A 15,948-nucleotide genomic window follows, 5' to 3' on the forward strand; every position below is an offset into this window, starting at 1 on the left:
ATCCAAAGACATGCATGTTAGGTTAATTGGTCACTCTAAATTGCCCCTAGGAGTGAGTGTGAGCATGAGTGTGGTTGTTCGTCTCTCTGTGTGTGGTCCTGCGATGGACTGGCGAGCTGTCCAGGGTGTACCCTGCCTGTCGCCCAAAGCCGGCTGGGATAGGCTCCAGCTTCCCCGCGACCCTGAATTGGAATAAGCGGTTCGGAAAATGAATGAATGAATGAATATTTTATAATTAGTATTTATTTTATTTTCACAAGATTAAAACAATTGATGCACGAAGAAGTAAAACAGAATAACAAGAAATCAGATTGTGCAGGTGAGACAAAACTCCTTATAGGGTTGTGGGACATCTCATTTTAACATTAAACAAACAAAAATATGTATCCTAACCACTTAGCCAGAGGAAAGGTCGCGGGGAAGCTGGAGCCTATCCCAGCAGTCTTCAGGCGAAAGCAGGGTACACCCTGGACAACTCGCCAGTCCATCGCAGGGACACACAGAGACACACAACCACTCACACTCCTAGGGGCAATTTAGAGTAACCAGTTAACCTAACATCATGTCTTTGGATGGTGGGAGGAAGTCAGACGACCCAGAGAGAACCCACCCATACACGAGGAGAACATGCAAAAGCCACACAGAAAGGCCACCAGCTGAGGATCAAGCCAGTGATCTTCCTGCTGTCAGGCTACCGTGCTAACCACTATGCCACCGTGCAGCCCACATGCAGCTTTCTAATTATTCTAATATAAATGAAGCAAATGAGGTTTAAATATTGATGAGCTCATGTTGATGACAATTCCACAACTCTGCACCACGATTCTATTCTATTCTGTTCTGTTCTGTTCTGTTCTGTTCTGTTCTGTTCTGTTCTGTTCTATTCTATTCTATTCTATTCTATTCTATTCTATTCTATTCTATTCTATTCTGTTCTGTTCTGTTCTGTTCTGTTCTGTTCTGTTCTGTTCTGTTCTATTCTATTCTATTCTATTCTATTCTATTCTATTCTATTCTATTCTATTCTGTTCTGTTCTGTTCTGTTCTGTTCTATTCTATTCTATTCTATTCTATTCTATTCTATTCTATTCTATTCTGTTCTGTTCTATTCTATTCTATTCTATTCTATTCTATTCTATTCTATTCTGTTCTGTTCTATTCTATTCTATTCTATTCTATTCTATTCTATTCTATTCTATTCTGTTCTGTTCTATTCTATTCTATTCTATTCTATTCTATTCTATTCTATTCTATTCTATTCTATTCTGTTCTGTTCTGTTCTGTTCTATTCTATTCTATTCTATTCTATTCTATTCTATTCTATTCTATTCTACAGTCATTTAGCAGAAGCTTTTATCCAAAGCGACTTACATGTGAGTGAGAATGACAGAAGCATGAAATCAGTAGAGGATATTGTAGGAAGGTGCTGGTGGACTGTCCAGTTGGATGCAGATCCTTCCATGAAGTGCTGCAGGCTACAGTGCTACAGATACTTCAGTCAGAATTGATCCCTTGTGGTGAGATTTAGAAGCAGATGGAGGTCATTGGCTTGCCTTGTACAATATTGATGAATATAAGAATTCAGAATGAAAAAATCAACAAAACACTCAGGCAAGAGATCTCTTCTAAATCTAGTTAGATAGACAAAAATACAAATTTAAATTGTGTTTTTTATTAGGTTAAGTTGGTGAAATAGTGGTAACGAATGAACACGTGCATTTGCAAACGTGACACAACTGACAAATCTTTTTTGTTACATATAAGTCTTCTTAAGGTTAGTATAGTGTGTACAACCCCATATAATATTCCAGTAGCAAAGATATTGGAAATTGAGACTATAATAGAAAGTCATAAGGAAGTTTTTTTTATTAGCTTATTTAGAAAGTTACAGATTCTTTTAATTGTACCAACTGATTTCATGATCTTTGTGTGAACGTAGTTAATATGTGATTTCCAACAAAGTTGATTGTCAACTAATGCCGGGTGGACACTGTGTGATTTGGAGGGGATTTCACCAGGATTTTGCTGTTGCAGACCACGCTGCGTCATCGTGGAAGCATGGCAGCGTCGGGATGTCCGGTCGGGAGGTCGGGAGCCGTACAGTGTGAGAACACTCACGAGGAAGGATTAATTGCTGCTACGTTCTAACGATGATGCTGCGACCTCCCGATCAAACTTCTGGCATGTCAGAAATGTTCGCCGTCGCTCGTACAGTGTGAGTGGTGTTACGTCACGATTCTACGTTCGCACCTGTGGAGCTTTAAACAATGGCGGGCAACCCCAACTTCAGACGTGTGCGGTGGACACAGCTGCTAGAAGACTTCAATGGTTTCTAAAATCGCACAGTGTCCGCCTGGCATTAGACACAACTTTAACCTGCTTAACATTTCCATCAATGTGTAGGGAGGCTTTTCATATATCATATTTTCTCTTGCCACTGAAGATCATAAATTTTGATGTGTTTACATTCAAAGACAGTATATATATTTTATACCAATTAGAAAATTTCTTAAGACCCATATTGGCCTCAGTTATTAGACATCCTTGCAAAGAGAAAAGGTAGAATATCTTGAGATACATTAGGCAAATCATAACATAAATAAGAAATAATCATGGTCCGAGAATTGAACCTTGAGGGACTCCACACAAGATGGTAGCTTTACAAGAATTATCATTTTGAAATGGACATATTGCTGTCAATTATTTAGATAATACCCTCGCCAGCTAAGAACATGGTCTTTAAAACCATAAATATTTAATTTTGATAGTCAAAGTTACAGTGTCAAATGCTTTTGACAGGTCCAAATAAATACTTAATGCATATTTATTGTGTTCTTGTGCTAACATGACTTTGTTTACCAGCTGGAGCTGTGTCATATGGGAAGAATGATTTTTCCCGAAGCCATACTGATGCATGTATAATATATTATTCAGAACAAGAAGCTGCAAAATTCTATTATAAACCAGTTTTTCTAACATTTTTGAGAAGCAAGGTTAAATGATATGGGTCAATAATTTGTGAAAAGATTATGGTTGTTAGCCCTACATAGAGGATTTACCTTTGCCAACTTTAAATCATCAGTAATTTTACCAATATGCATAGAGACATAAAAGATATAGATTAGAGAACTTGCGAGACACTCTTTAACCTCTTTAGTTAGAAAAGCATGTAATTTGTCATGTCCCAGTGCTGTATTGTTTAACCCAGCAATTAGTTCTTTAAATTCCTCAGATTCAGGTTTAGTGTTATTGGAGACTAACCAAGAAAATAATCTGTTGAAAAACTAAACCAAAAACAGACAGACGATGACACTTAGACATTTTCCAGACGTTTTTCTGGGAGGACACCCTGAGGCAAACCAGGATTTTATTTCCTTGGTGGTCTGGGAACACCTTGAGGAGCTGGAGACTGTTGGTGAAGAAAGGTGGTCTGGGTGTAATTCCTGAGTCTTTTATTATTTGTGCTTACGAGCAAGATGGTGGAGTTTCAAACCTACGCTCTCTGGCATCTGTCAGGGGGTCGAGGTGGAAGGACTTTTTTGGCTCTAGGATGTCCCCTGGGGTATGCTGGCAGTGTATAAACACCCCATTCATAAACGATCTGGTGACCTTCAGTGGAGGGTTGTCTATCTATCTATCTATCTATCTATCTATCTATCTATCTATCTATCTATCTATCTATCTATCTATCTATCTATCTATCTATCTATCTATCTATCTATCTATCTATCTATCTATCTATCTATCTATCTATCCATCCATCCATCCATCCATCCATCCGGATTTAGCAGACTAAATCTGAAAACTGAAACAGTTTTCTGTGGCTTTCAACCAGCTCTGCGCTTACCCTGCCTCTGCTGATACAAGGAGCTTTGCTCCTGGTTCAACTCCTCCTGTCGGACCATACTGGACTCTGTGGCTCCATTAAAACTGTGAAGCCTTGAGCTAATTCTAAGTCTTGGTTTAATGAGGAAACTCATGCAGTCAGATGGGAGTGGAAGAAGGACAAACTGCAGGTTTCCTTTCTCATCCTAAAGGACTGCTGGCCTTGTTACCAGCACTGTTAAGGAGGCCAAAAGAAAATATTTGGTGAACATCATTGATTCTAATCGCCACAACCCACATGTATTATTCAAAACCATTGATTCAGTTTTAAATGCCCTGCAGCCTGCTCGCTTAGAGGCATCTTCTGTGACTTGCAGCTTCCTGCGTTTGTTCATTGATAAGGTTGCTGCTGCAAGGACTCTCATCTCTGCAGCTGCATCTGACCCCTCTGTCTCTGTTCCCTGCTCTGCAGCTCTTCAGAAGTTTGAGCTGATATAATCATCACTCTTGGAAGATCTGATTGGTCATATTAAGCCGTCAGGTTTTTCCCCATGACGTCATCCCTCCTGGTGTCCTGCAAGCTGTCTTTCCTTGTATAGGGAAGACAGTTCTTGCAGTTATAAACAGCAGTCTGTCATCTGGAGTTATTCCACTAAGTTTTATACATGCTGTTCCCTACTTAAAAAACCTGGCCTGGACAGCATCGTGCTGGCCAACTTCAGACCCATCTCTAGACTGTCTTTTATTTATAAAACTTTTGGAAAAAGTTGTCTATATTCAAGTCAAGCTGTTTTTAGAGGAACATGATGTTCTGGAAGTGTTTCAGTCTGGTTTTAAAACACGACACAGCACCGAGTCAGCCATGATAAAAGTATTTAATGACATCTTCTTAGCAAATGACTCTGGTGGTTAAACTATTCTTACTTTACTGGGCTTGACAGCAGCGTTTGACACTGTAGATCACAACACTTTAGTGACTCAGTTATGCCACCTACTGGGTATCTGTGGTACTGCACTGGAGTGGTTCAAGTCCTATCTGTCTGACAGAAGCATGAGTGTGAGTTTAGGAAATGTTGAATCCAGCTCTGCTCCACGTCCTTATGGGATTCCACAGGGGTCGATTTTGGGGCCCTTGCTTTTCTCTCTGTATTTACTGCCCCTGGGAGCAATCCTGAGAAGGCATGGCATCTCATTTCACTTTTATGTTGATAATAGTCAGATATATATATGCCTCCTAAAAAGAAAAACGCCGTCTCCATTGCTCCTCTTCTAGCATGTCTGGAAGATATCAAAGCCTGGTTGGCTCTAAACTTCCTGCATCTTAATGAAGAAAGAACTGAAGGGATGGTGTTTGGTTCCAGTGGAGCTCGTGAAGCCCCGTCTGTTGATTTGGTATCAAACTTGAGTTTTAAGATGGACAGCGATTTTAAACTGGATCAGTAAATTGGTTCTGGAATCCAGCTGTTTCCACATCAGACAGCTGGCTAAAGTAAAACCTTTTCCTGCACAGCAGCAGTTAGAAACAGTAATCCCTGTCATCGTTACATCTCTACATTTTTAAAACTCATCTTAAAACCCCTTTTTATTCCTTGGCCTTTAACCCAGCGTGACTCTGCTTCTGGTCAGTGTTATAGTTTGGTTTTAATTATTGGTTTTATTCACTATTTACTCATTTTGCTTTATTGTTTTCATTCTGTATTCCTTGTGTGACCTGTTGTTTTATTGTTATTTATGTGTCTTTTAACTGTTTTATTCTTGTATAAAAGACTGTTTTTTATCTTTTCAGCTCTCCCTTCATAGTAATTTGCGTTTACTTGTAATTAATATGTTCAGCCACTAGGTGGCCACACGACGTGGCTCTGTGTATCGTCATGACACGGACGTATCAGTCAAATTAATAGTGTGCGTAAATGAAAGTGAGAAACATTATTTGTTTCAATCTTGTTTTATATAAGTCCCATGGCTATAATATGTTAAGTTTGTTATTTTGGCTGGTTGTTTACAGATACAGCACTTTGTTCAACTCTGGTTGTTTTAAAGGGCTTTATAAATAAAGTTGAGTTTAAGAGCTCACCGAGACTCTTTTACTCCCAGTACTGTGAACATTTTAATGATATTTATGCTTTTTATTGCAGTACTCATTTCATTGCTTACTGTAAATCAAAATTATGTTTATGACTGCATATAACGATGGCGGGTGGAAGAAGTAGTTCCTACCTATCCTGAGAGTTACAGTTACTTTCTATGGTGCTCATATTAATGATAATTATTAATATAAGGAGGAGATTTAGTTTGAGAATCAGTTCTAGAATATAAACAGTTGATATTGGAGGAATCAGTATGTCAGTATCCATCTGCACATCACAAGTCATCACACTTCTCAGATAACGACACAGCTCAGCCTTTTGTTAATTTTAGTAATCCAGACATCAGTCTCCTCAGTGGTTGATGTAGAACATGATCAGATAAACGTCATGTAATGAATGAAAAAAAAAGAATCAGAGAAGGATGCAAAACCAACCACCTCTGGCGAGAATCCCTGGGAGTGTGTAAAGCAGTTTTCTGTTGATATAAAAACCATTTTCTAAGTCAACATCAGAAAGAAATGAAGACAATTTGCCCCTAATTATGATCACAATGAGGAATCTATCCAGTTATTTTGTAAAGTTGAACATTTGAATTCCATCTGTCTGTTTTTCCACAGATAAACATGCTGCTGAACTTTAAGGATGAAAAACAGGAGTGTCCCTGTCCGGAATATATCCGGGAGCAGCTTCTCGACTTCCATGAAGATCTGATGAGACACTGTGGTGCGTTTCACAGCCAAGTTCGGACAGCATGAGAGAAAACCATATCAAATCAACAAGGAGAATAAAAAATGGATAAATGACATCTGTATACCTGTCAGTTAATGCATCTTCCTCTCATTTTCCCTTTCTTTCATTAGAATTGGATGAAGAGAAAGGCATAGATGGAGACAGTGACTTCACTATCCGAGGGCGCCTCATGTCTCTTGTGGAGAAAGTGTCTTGTCTGAAGAAAAAGACAGGCAACCTGCCAAAGGAGACAAAGAACAGAAAACCCAGTATGTTACTCTAACAATTACTTTTTACGGGAAGGAAGCGGTGAAACGTTTCAAAACAAAATTTTGGAGGTTAACCTTAGCCTGACGAGGGGTGAGGTGAGGATGTGTGGGAGTGGGTGTATGGGGTTACAGATGGATGGTGGGATGGCTGGGGGGGGTTAGGGTTGGGGATATAGGTGGGTAGGGGATAGGGATGTGTGAGGATGAGTAGATGTGTGTGTGGAGGGGAATGTTGGCGCGTGGGTTGTATTGGGGTGTGCCTGTGTTGGAGGAGTGAGGGTATGTGTGTGTGTGTGTGTGTGTGTGTGTGTGTGTGTGTGTGTGTGTGTGTGTGTGTGTGTGTGTGTGTGTGTGTAGGGGGGGTGTATATGCGGAATGGGATGTGTGAGTGAGGGTGAAGTTTGGAGGGGGGCTATGGGTGGTGGAGGGGTGTTTGGTGGGGCATGTGTGGTTGGGTAGAAGTAGAGGGATGGGGTGGCGGGGTGTGAGCGTGTGTGGGGGCGGGGGCGATTGGAGTTCGTGTGACTTGGTATGGGTGAGTGAGTAGAGGTGGGGTGGGGTTGTATATGTGATGGATGATGTGCATGGATTGCAGAGGGGTGTGTGGATGGGGGTTGAGAGGGGAGTGCGTGTTGGGGGGGGGGGGGGGGGGGGGGGGTATGCATGTATATGTGTGTGTGGTTTGGTGGTGGGGGGGTGGTGTCCTGTACCCGGGGGCGCAGCTGGTGCGCTGGGGTGCGACCTGGCTGCCGCTGGGTGGCGGTCTGGGGATCCTGGTCCTCCGTCGGTGTGGGCTGGGCCCTCTGCCTGCGGGGGCGGGGGGCTGCTCACGGGCTCTTGGGGCCCTGGGGCCCGCGCTCTGTCTGCCCTAGGTGGCCGGTGCCCAGCGGGATCGGCCCTTGCCGGCCTGGGCCTGCTGGGGCCTGTTCCCCCTGACTGCGGGGGACTCTGGTTGGGCACCTCCTTCGCCACCTCCTGGGCAGATGCATGGCTGGCTCTGGAGTGGGGGGGTTGGGGTCTGTACCTGGGGGTGACTGTCGGTTACCCGGGTCTCTGGGTTCTCCTGGCCTTCCTCTAGCTGTAGGCGGGCGGGGTCACATTGGCATGATCACTCTTCTCTAAACGCGTTCCACTCTGAATGTTCTGCATGAATGTTCTGCATGTGTCACAGTCACTGAGTCATCCAGCAAGTTTATTCATTAACAGCAGGTACCTCTCTTTCTGTCTTTTTGACTTAACTTGCTAGTTTCTGGTCCTCATGATTGTCAACGGTTTTGTTCTCCACGAATCTAGAGTTGGCTTGTGTGGGTGTATATATTTATGTGTGTGGGTGGGTATGTGTGTGTACTTATGTGTATGTGTATGTATGTATGTGTATGGATATGTATATATGTATGCATATGTGTGAGTGTATGTGTATGTATGTATATGTATGTGTGTGTATGTATATGTGTATATATGTATATATATATATATATGTGTGTGTATGTATGTGTATATGTATGTATGTATGTATATATGTATATATATAATGTATGTGCGAGTGTATATACATATATATGTAGGTGGGTATGTTTGTGCATATACATGTATGCATTGATCTCTTTCTTTTGTTTTTTTTTTTGTTTTTTTATGTTCTCTTTTCTGTTCTCTTTCTGCCCCTTTCCTGTCCTTTCCGGTCGGGTCCAGCAGCATAAACTCTGTAATACAAGCTATTATCCAAAACAAATTGAAAAATAAAATAAGAATCAAGAAATACAAGGGGATCATTACATCTACAAAAGTTCCCCTTGGCAAAATAAATTTGCTCAGCAGAACACAGCATCCAGAACATCAGTCTGCTTGCTTAAATGCTGGACAAGACAAAAAAAAGAAAAAAAAAACAAAAACAAAACCTTAGCCTGACAAAGCAAATTGTCATGCTATCACATCCTCATGACAACATGGGCTACATATATGTTTATACGGGCTAAAGCTGAAATTTCCACAACTATGTCAGCATCAAGATGTATGTTATTTTGTCAGTAAATTTACCTTTAATACAGCTGAAAATCTAATTGGTTGTATCCTCAAAGAAAATCACTTTGTTAAAACCAGGGAACAGCAGTCTGATTTACCTATGGTGAAGTCGTTGTATTAATGAGTAATGTATTCCTAGGGATAGAGTAAATAAAATCATATAATTGAGTAAAATCAAAGTTTTTTTTTTTTTTTTTTTTTTTTTAGTGAAAATTTAGTTATAAACTAGAGAATATGATTTTTACCTTCTGATGTCCTCTGCTCTTCTGTAGGTACCTTACAGCAGCTCATATCAGACACAATCGTCCGCTGGGCTCAGGAGTCGGTTATAGAGGATCCAGAATTGGTCAGAGCCATGTTTGTCCTGCTGCACCGTCAGTATGACGGTATTGGAGGACAGGTAGGTTTACTGGTTTGTTTGTTGTGATGAAGTTTGAACACACATCGGGTCCATCTTTCCACCTCAGTACTTTTGCTTGGTTTAACTTTTTACTTGACTGAATTTTTCATGTGTTATTATTCCAACATTTGAAATAAAGATCCACCTCCCGTGGGCTCACCATCTGCGGGAGGAGCTGTAGGGGTCGGGTGCAGTGTGAGCTGGGCAGCAGCAAGAGGCGGGGACCCTGGCGGTCCGATCCCCGGCTGCAGAAGCCGGCTCTAGGGACGTGGAACATCACCTCTCTGGTGGGGAAGGAACCTGAGCTTGTGCGTGAGGTTAAGCGGTTCCGACTAGATATAGTTGGACTCACCTCGACGCATGGCTTGGGCTCTGGAACCAGAACCCTTGACAGGGGCTGGACCTTCTTCCACTCTGGAGTTGCTCATGGCGAGAGGCGCCGAGCAGGTGTGGGCATTCTCATCAGCCCCCAGCTTGGTGCCTGCACGTTGGGGTTTACCCCGGTGGATGAAAGGGTAGTTTCCCTCCGCCTTCGGCTGGGGGGACAGGTCCTGACTGTTGTCTGTGCTTATGCACCGAACAGCAGTTCAGAGTACCCACCCTTTCTGGAGTCCTTGGACAGTCCTTTGCAATCATATAATCGAACCTGCGGCCACATGCCTTGGACACTCGGGTGAAGAGGGGGGCGGAGCTTCAACTGATCACCACCTGGTGGTGAGTTGGCTCAGATGGTGGGGGAGGAAGCCGGTCAGATCTGGCAGGCCCAAACGTGTTGTGAGGGTCTGCTGGGAACGTCTGGCTGAGTCCCCCGTCAGAGCGAGCTTCAACTCCCACCTTCAGCAGAGCGTCAACCATGTCCCGAGGCGAGGGACATTGAGTCTGAATGGGCTGTGTTCCGTGCCTCTATTGCTGAGGCGGCCAGCTGGAGCTGTGGCTGTAAGGTTGTTGGTGCCTGTCGTGGCGGTAATCCCAGGACTCGTTGGTGGACACCAGCAGTGAGGGATGCCGTCAAGCTGAAGAAGGAGTCCTATCGGGCCTTCTTGGCCTGTGGGACTCTGGAGGCAGCTGATGGGTACCGACAGGCTAAGCGGCATGCGGCTTCGGCTGTCACCAAGGCAAAAACTCGGGCATGGGAGGAGTTCGGCGAGGCCATGGAGAAAGACTTCCGCTTTGAGGAGATTCTGGTCCACCATCCGGCGGCTCAGGAGGGGGAAGCAGTGCTCCATCAACACTGTGTACAGTGGAGGTGGGGAGCTGCTGACCTCAACTCGGGACGTTGTGGGTCGGTGGAGGGAATACTTCGAAGACCTCCTCAATCCTACCAACACGTCTTCCAATGAGGAAGCAGAGCTGGAGGACTCAGGGGTGGACTCTCCTATCTCTGGGGCTGAAGTCGCTGAGGTGGTCAAAAAGCTCCTTGGCGGCAAGGCCCCGGGGATGGATGAGATCCGCCCGGAGTTCCTTAAGGCTCTGGATGCTGTGGGGCTGTCCTGGCTGACACGCCTCTGCAGCATCGTGTGGACATCGGGGGCAGTACCGCTGGACTGGCAGACTGAGGTGGTGGTCCCCCTTTTTAAGAAGGGGGACCGGAGGGTGTGTTCCAATTACAGGGGAATCACACTCCTCAGCCTCCCGGGTAAGGTCTATTCAGGGGTCCTGGAGAGGAGGGTCCGCCGGATAGTCGAATCTCGGATTGAGGAGGAGCAGTGTGGTTTTCGTCCTGGTCGTGGAACAGTGGACCAGCTCTATACCCTCTTTGGGGTCCTGGAGGGGGCATGGGAGTTTGCCCAACCAGTCTACATGTGCTTTGTGGACCTGGAGAAGGCGTTCGACCGTGTCCCCCGGGGGCTCCTGTGGGGGGTACTCCAGGAGTATGGGGTACCGGACCCCCTTGTGCGAGCTGTCCGGGAAGACCCAGGACACGCTGGAGGGATTATATCTCTCGGCTGGCCTGGGAACGCCTCGGGATCCCCCCGCAGAGTTGGCAAATATGTCTGGGGAGAGGGAAGTCTGGGCTTCCCTGCTTAGGCTGCTGCCCCCGCGACCCGACCCCGGATAAGCGGTGTGAACATGGATGGATGGATGGATGGATGGATGGGTCCAGCTCCAGCTTTATTATTAACAAACATAGAACCTTTGATTAATGACCTAGATGATAAATTAGTTTTAGGTTGTGATGAACCAACTTTGTTAGAACGGAAAAAACTGCTTTTGTGTGTCAGAAAACAGCTAAAAACGATCTGATAGGATGAGTTAAGAAATAATCTGTCTGTATTCTGGATGACTCCTCATAGAAAACCTCTGCCAACAGGTGCAGGCTCTTCCTAAGACCTATACCATAAACTCAGTTTCTATCGAGGACACTATCAACCTGCTGGCTGCTCTGGGCCAGATTAGGTCTCTGCTGAGCGTCCGTATGGGAAAAGAAGAGGAGAAACTGATGATCCGAGGCCTTGGGTAAGAAGAAGGTCTTCAGTCCTCTTCTCAGTAAAGGTGGCTCTTTTCCTTTTTTCATTTTATTTGTCATTTCACTCATTGTTGACCTCACTGATCAGACCACAGGAATATCAGCATACTGGAACCTGTTGCCTGCAGTACCTGGAAGCACTGCCTGCAGCATGCTATCCATTTTCAGAGAAGCAGCTCCAATCTCAGGTTCTGAATAATTCAACTTAATTTTGAGAGGAAAGACTCAACAAGTTTACAGACTAGCTGAAAAATGTTAATTTTATCCTTTTTTTCTCTGATATTGACATTTTTATCTTTGAGAAAAGGTTAAGGTAGAAGAATTCCTTCTTTACCTTGACATGTTTTGATTGCCAGCTGCAGTCTGGAAGTAGAATCCAATAAAATTATCATTAACACGATTTCATATCTTAATTCACAAAGACCCTGGTGGATGTCATATTACACATTGTAAAAGTCTCATGAAATACAGGATACACAAAAACCGCTAACACCTTATAGCTCATGACATAACTCAAATTCTAGGTTTCATTGCAAAATCTACATATTTCCTGTACAGAGTAAAAATATACAGGCAGATGTAATGCTTCCTGAGCGGTTCATGGAGGATACATAAACAACATATTAAACTTTTACTTTATGAATGGGCCAGTTTGATAACAGAGGAAGAAGACAGACAGAAAGAGGGAAGAACATATCGAGTATGCACTTGCAGTATCTGAGAAAACAAATAAAAACAAGTCATAAACAGAAAAACAAACCCAATCAACAAACCAAACCAAAAATAAGGACATAGTGACCATGCCACACTTTTTTTTTTCTTTTTTTTTTTTTTTTTACTAACTTTTTATTTACTTTATATTATATACATCAACAAAAACACATACAGAACAAACACCATCAACAAAAATAAAATAAACATACATACACAGGTCCAGGACACACAATAAAGTGTTAGATCTGCATACTAATGAAACACGACCTAAATTTGTCAACTTCCTCAATCATCCTTAAAAGTAGGCTCATATTATTAGACTCTTGAGATCAGCCACTGCTTGCCGTACTTTAAAGTTATTACAGAATTAATACAGCGGTAATGAATACAGTAGCAATGCCACACACAACATGGTTCATCGCTAGGACAAGGTAAAATAGAATATTAAAATGCAACATCATACACAAGAGGTCGTGTGAGTCTTGCAATACGTAAAAAACAAAAGCAATACTATAGGTGCAACAAGGGTGTCATTTCACAAAGGAAAGAAAACATTATAAAGATTGTGAGAAGGAAGCAGCAGGATGCTTCACAAGAACTCAAATCTCTACCTCTGGTGGAAGCTGAGATCCTTCAAGAAGTCTGCTGAACCAAGATGTTGCGCACAATTTTGCCAAACTGAACCCCTCCAAAGCCCGCCCGTTCATCTGCCATTGAAATCTGGACCCAACCGATTGATGTAGGCTATAATCCACGACCTGACCTGCATGATAACACTTTAAATGTACAGATGTACCTGACCCTCTCTGTCCCTTATGTGTTCTTATGTCTATGTGATTAACATTGTTTTGTTCTGGTTTTAGTTCACAACAAAAAAGGGAAACACAGTCAATATATTTGATTGTTTATCAATCCAACCATTGCAGGACTCTGTCCAACACTGTGTTGGACAGAGTCCTGCAACCAACGCAGTGTTGGTTGGCTCCAGATTTACTGCATTTACTTGCAGTGAAAGAGCCAACAGAAGCAGAAAGACTTTTCCTTTCGATCCTGGTCAATCAAGAGACCCAGTTGTCTTTTTCTTTCTTCCTGCTTTTTCATGATGGATTTTTTGGGTTACATAACCTTAGCAAGCAGTTGTTTTAACTATGTGATGTAGTCCAGCTGGCTTGGTCTGCTTGAGGTAAGTGCAGTTTGAACTGAAACCAAATCAAAGGCAACTGTGAATTTTTTTTCAGAACACTCCACCCAGCCGAACATCTCCCCCAGACGATCCTGTGTGAATGCCCCCTGTCTTTTTCCTCCTTCTGCAGGGACATTATGAACAACAAGGTGTTCTACCAACATCCCAACCTGATGAGAGCTTTGGGGATGCATGAGACTGTCATGGAGGTCATGGTCAACGTTCTCAGTGGAGGAGATTCCAAGGTAAGAGTCAGGAAATCAGTCTGTGGGTGGAAACTGCTGCCTTTTGGATCGTAGGACAGTAGATGAGAGTGAACAAAGACATAAGTAGGTTTTCACAAATATGTTAATGTTAGCACTGTTTGTGCTGTGTCTGTGTGTTTGCAGGAAATAACCTTTCCTAAAATGGTTGCCAACTGTTGTCGCTTCCTGTGCTACTTCTGTCGGATCAGCCGGCAGAACCAGAAGGCTATGTTTGACCATCTGAGCTACTTGCTGGAGAACAGCAGCGTAGGCCTCGGTCAGTCTCTCATCATCACTTTAAAAGTGTGAAACCCACAAACTGCTATTTGACTCCGAGATGTTAAAACCATGCTTTGCTTGGTACATGTGAGGCCAGACAGGTCTGTTGGACAGGTTTCATCGTAGTACTGGTACCTGATGGTGAAAAAATAGTGAGGTCTTCGTCGTGCTACGATCTAGGCATCTCTAAAGTACAATTCAGCTGATGTTATTGGATTATCATGGAAAAGGTTACGGATTTATTTGAGGCCTAGAGTAAAGTCTCTATTGTCCGTCTTGGTCCAGATCACATGACGATCCTGAGTGGAGTAGTCTTAATAGCATAATCCTTTATCCACTCCAATCTAAAACCTACCATACACAGGAATGCCATTATTTTCTCTACTGTGAGGGGGCAAGGCCATGAGATTACTCCCATGAGATGATCAGGCTACATGATTACCATGCTCACTCTCCCGAGAACTTCCACTTGGCTCTGACAGTACTGCAGTTTTTTCTTTTTTTTTTTTTTACCAATCTCTGTAGCACTTTTATCATCTCTCATTGATATTGTTCAATTGTTTCCGAAAAAATGTCGTGCGCATACCTGACTTGTGTGATAGATATTTCCATCCCCTCCAAGTCTTGTCTTAGCACCTGGTGAAACAGGTGAAGGCTATGCTTAAAGCCCCACGGTTCAAACTACAACGATAGGGAACTCCACCAAAGGCGAAGGCAAAAAGATGCTGAGACTCTTTCGCCAGGGGAACTGAAAAGTATGCAGAACACAAATCCACTGCAGAGAAAGACTTAGCTTTCAAGGGGATGTGTAAGGATTAGCAACTTCTGTAGGCCAGTTACTAACAATGGAGTTTATTGCGCTGAAATCATGGACAAGCCGGTACGTGGACTCAAGCCTTCTTCCCCAGTCTGTCTTAAGGGGTATTGAAGTCGCCAAGGAATAACAATCCAGGTCTTAAATCGAATTGTACAGGATTCACCAGTCCTTTGTCTGGATCATGTGTGGACCACAATTTGTCTGGAACTTGGTCTAGCAGGTCTTCCATCAAAATGACCTCATTGTTATTGAGGGCTAGATCTACCTGGAGCCCCTTCACAAAAGTAGGAAAATCCCCTGTGTCACAATCTGGAGGTCTTTTGTTCTGCCTGTATTTGAGCTCATCCCTGAACAGCCCTACAGTCTTGCCATTTTGTGTTTGTTAGGGCATTATTTAAACCATTTCCTGTTCATTATGTAAAAGTGCATTGATCTTACAATGCTCATCTATTTCATCCTCTAATTCCTGAATAGCAGTAGAGTTTAATTCTCCTTTTAGGTCCCACCCCCTATGCTCTAATCTAGCCAAAAGAAGTCTCCTCCAGGTCTTTTCGTCACTAACTCACTTCACTTAGTGTCACAATCTAGTATATTTGATCTGCGTCTTTCTGTACTACAGTGTCTTGGATAGACAAGTTGTGGGGGTGTTTTCTCATTCTATAGTTGATGAGTGTGTCGGGAAGCTACTGGTTTCCAACCATATGGTTCCCTCTTTAATTATTTTTCATTTGTGTAGCTGGAGTCTTCATAAGAAAACCTGCAGCAGCTGCTGCTGCTTTAGAGTGATTAATAGTTGGAATGTTACCACCCCCCTGTTTTTGATGTCATCCCGTAATTCATATTCCCGCTTAAAATGACGTGTGTCAACCAATGGTGGAAAAAGTTCAGCAAAAGACTTTACCAGCGGGTGGGGC

The 15,948-nt window shown here is 43.2% G+C and overlaps 1 protein-coding gene across 1 annotated transcript in view; it reads left to right on the forward strand.

Moving 5' to 3' along the window:
• Positions 1-15,948, forward strand: part of ryr2a (ryanodine receptor 2a (cardiac)) — a gene marked incomplete at its 3' end in the record, with an annotated part of 479,882 nt that overhangs the window by 134,779 nt on the left and 329,155 nt on the right. Inside the window, exons 39-44 of the mRNA XM_079260659.1 lie at positions 6,530-6,635; positions 6,773-6,910; positions 9,202-9,329; positions 11,641-11,786; positions 13,824-13,938; positions 14,083-14,215. Of these exons, the coding sequence (XP_079116785.1) occupies positions 6,530-6,635; positions 6,773-6,910; positions 9,202-9,329; positions 11,641-11,786; positions 13,824-13,938; positions 14,083-14,215 (766 nt within the window). The remainder of the gene's footprint in view (positions 1-6,529; positions 6,636-6,772; positions 6,911-9,201; positions 9,330-11,640; positions 11,787-13,823; positions 13,939-14,082; positions 14,216-15,948) is intronic.

This window comes from Telmatherina bonti, assembly GCF_933228915.1.
Source record: "Telmatherina bonti genome assembly, chromosome: 21".
Taxonomy (NCBI): Eukaryota; Metazoa; Chordata; class Actinopteri; order Atheriniformes; family Telmatherinidae; genus Telmatherina; species Telmatherina bonti.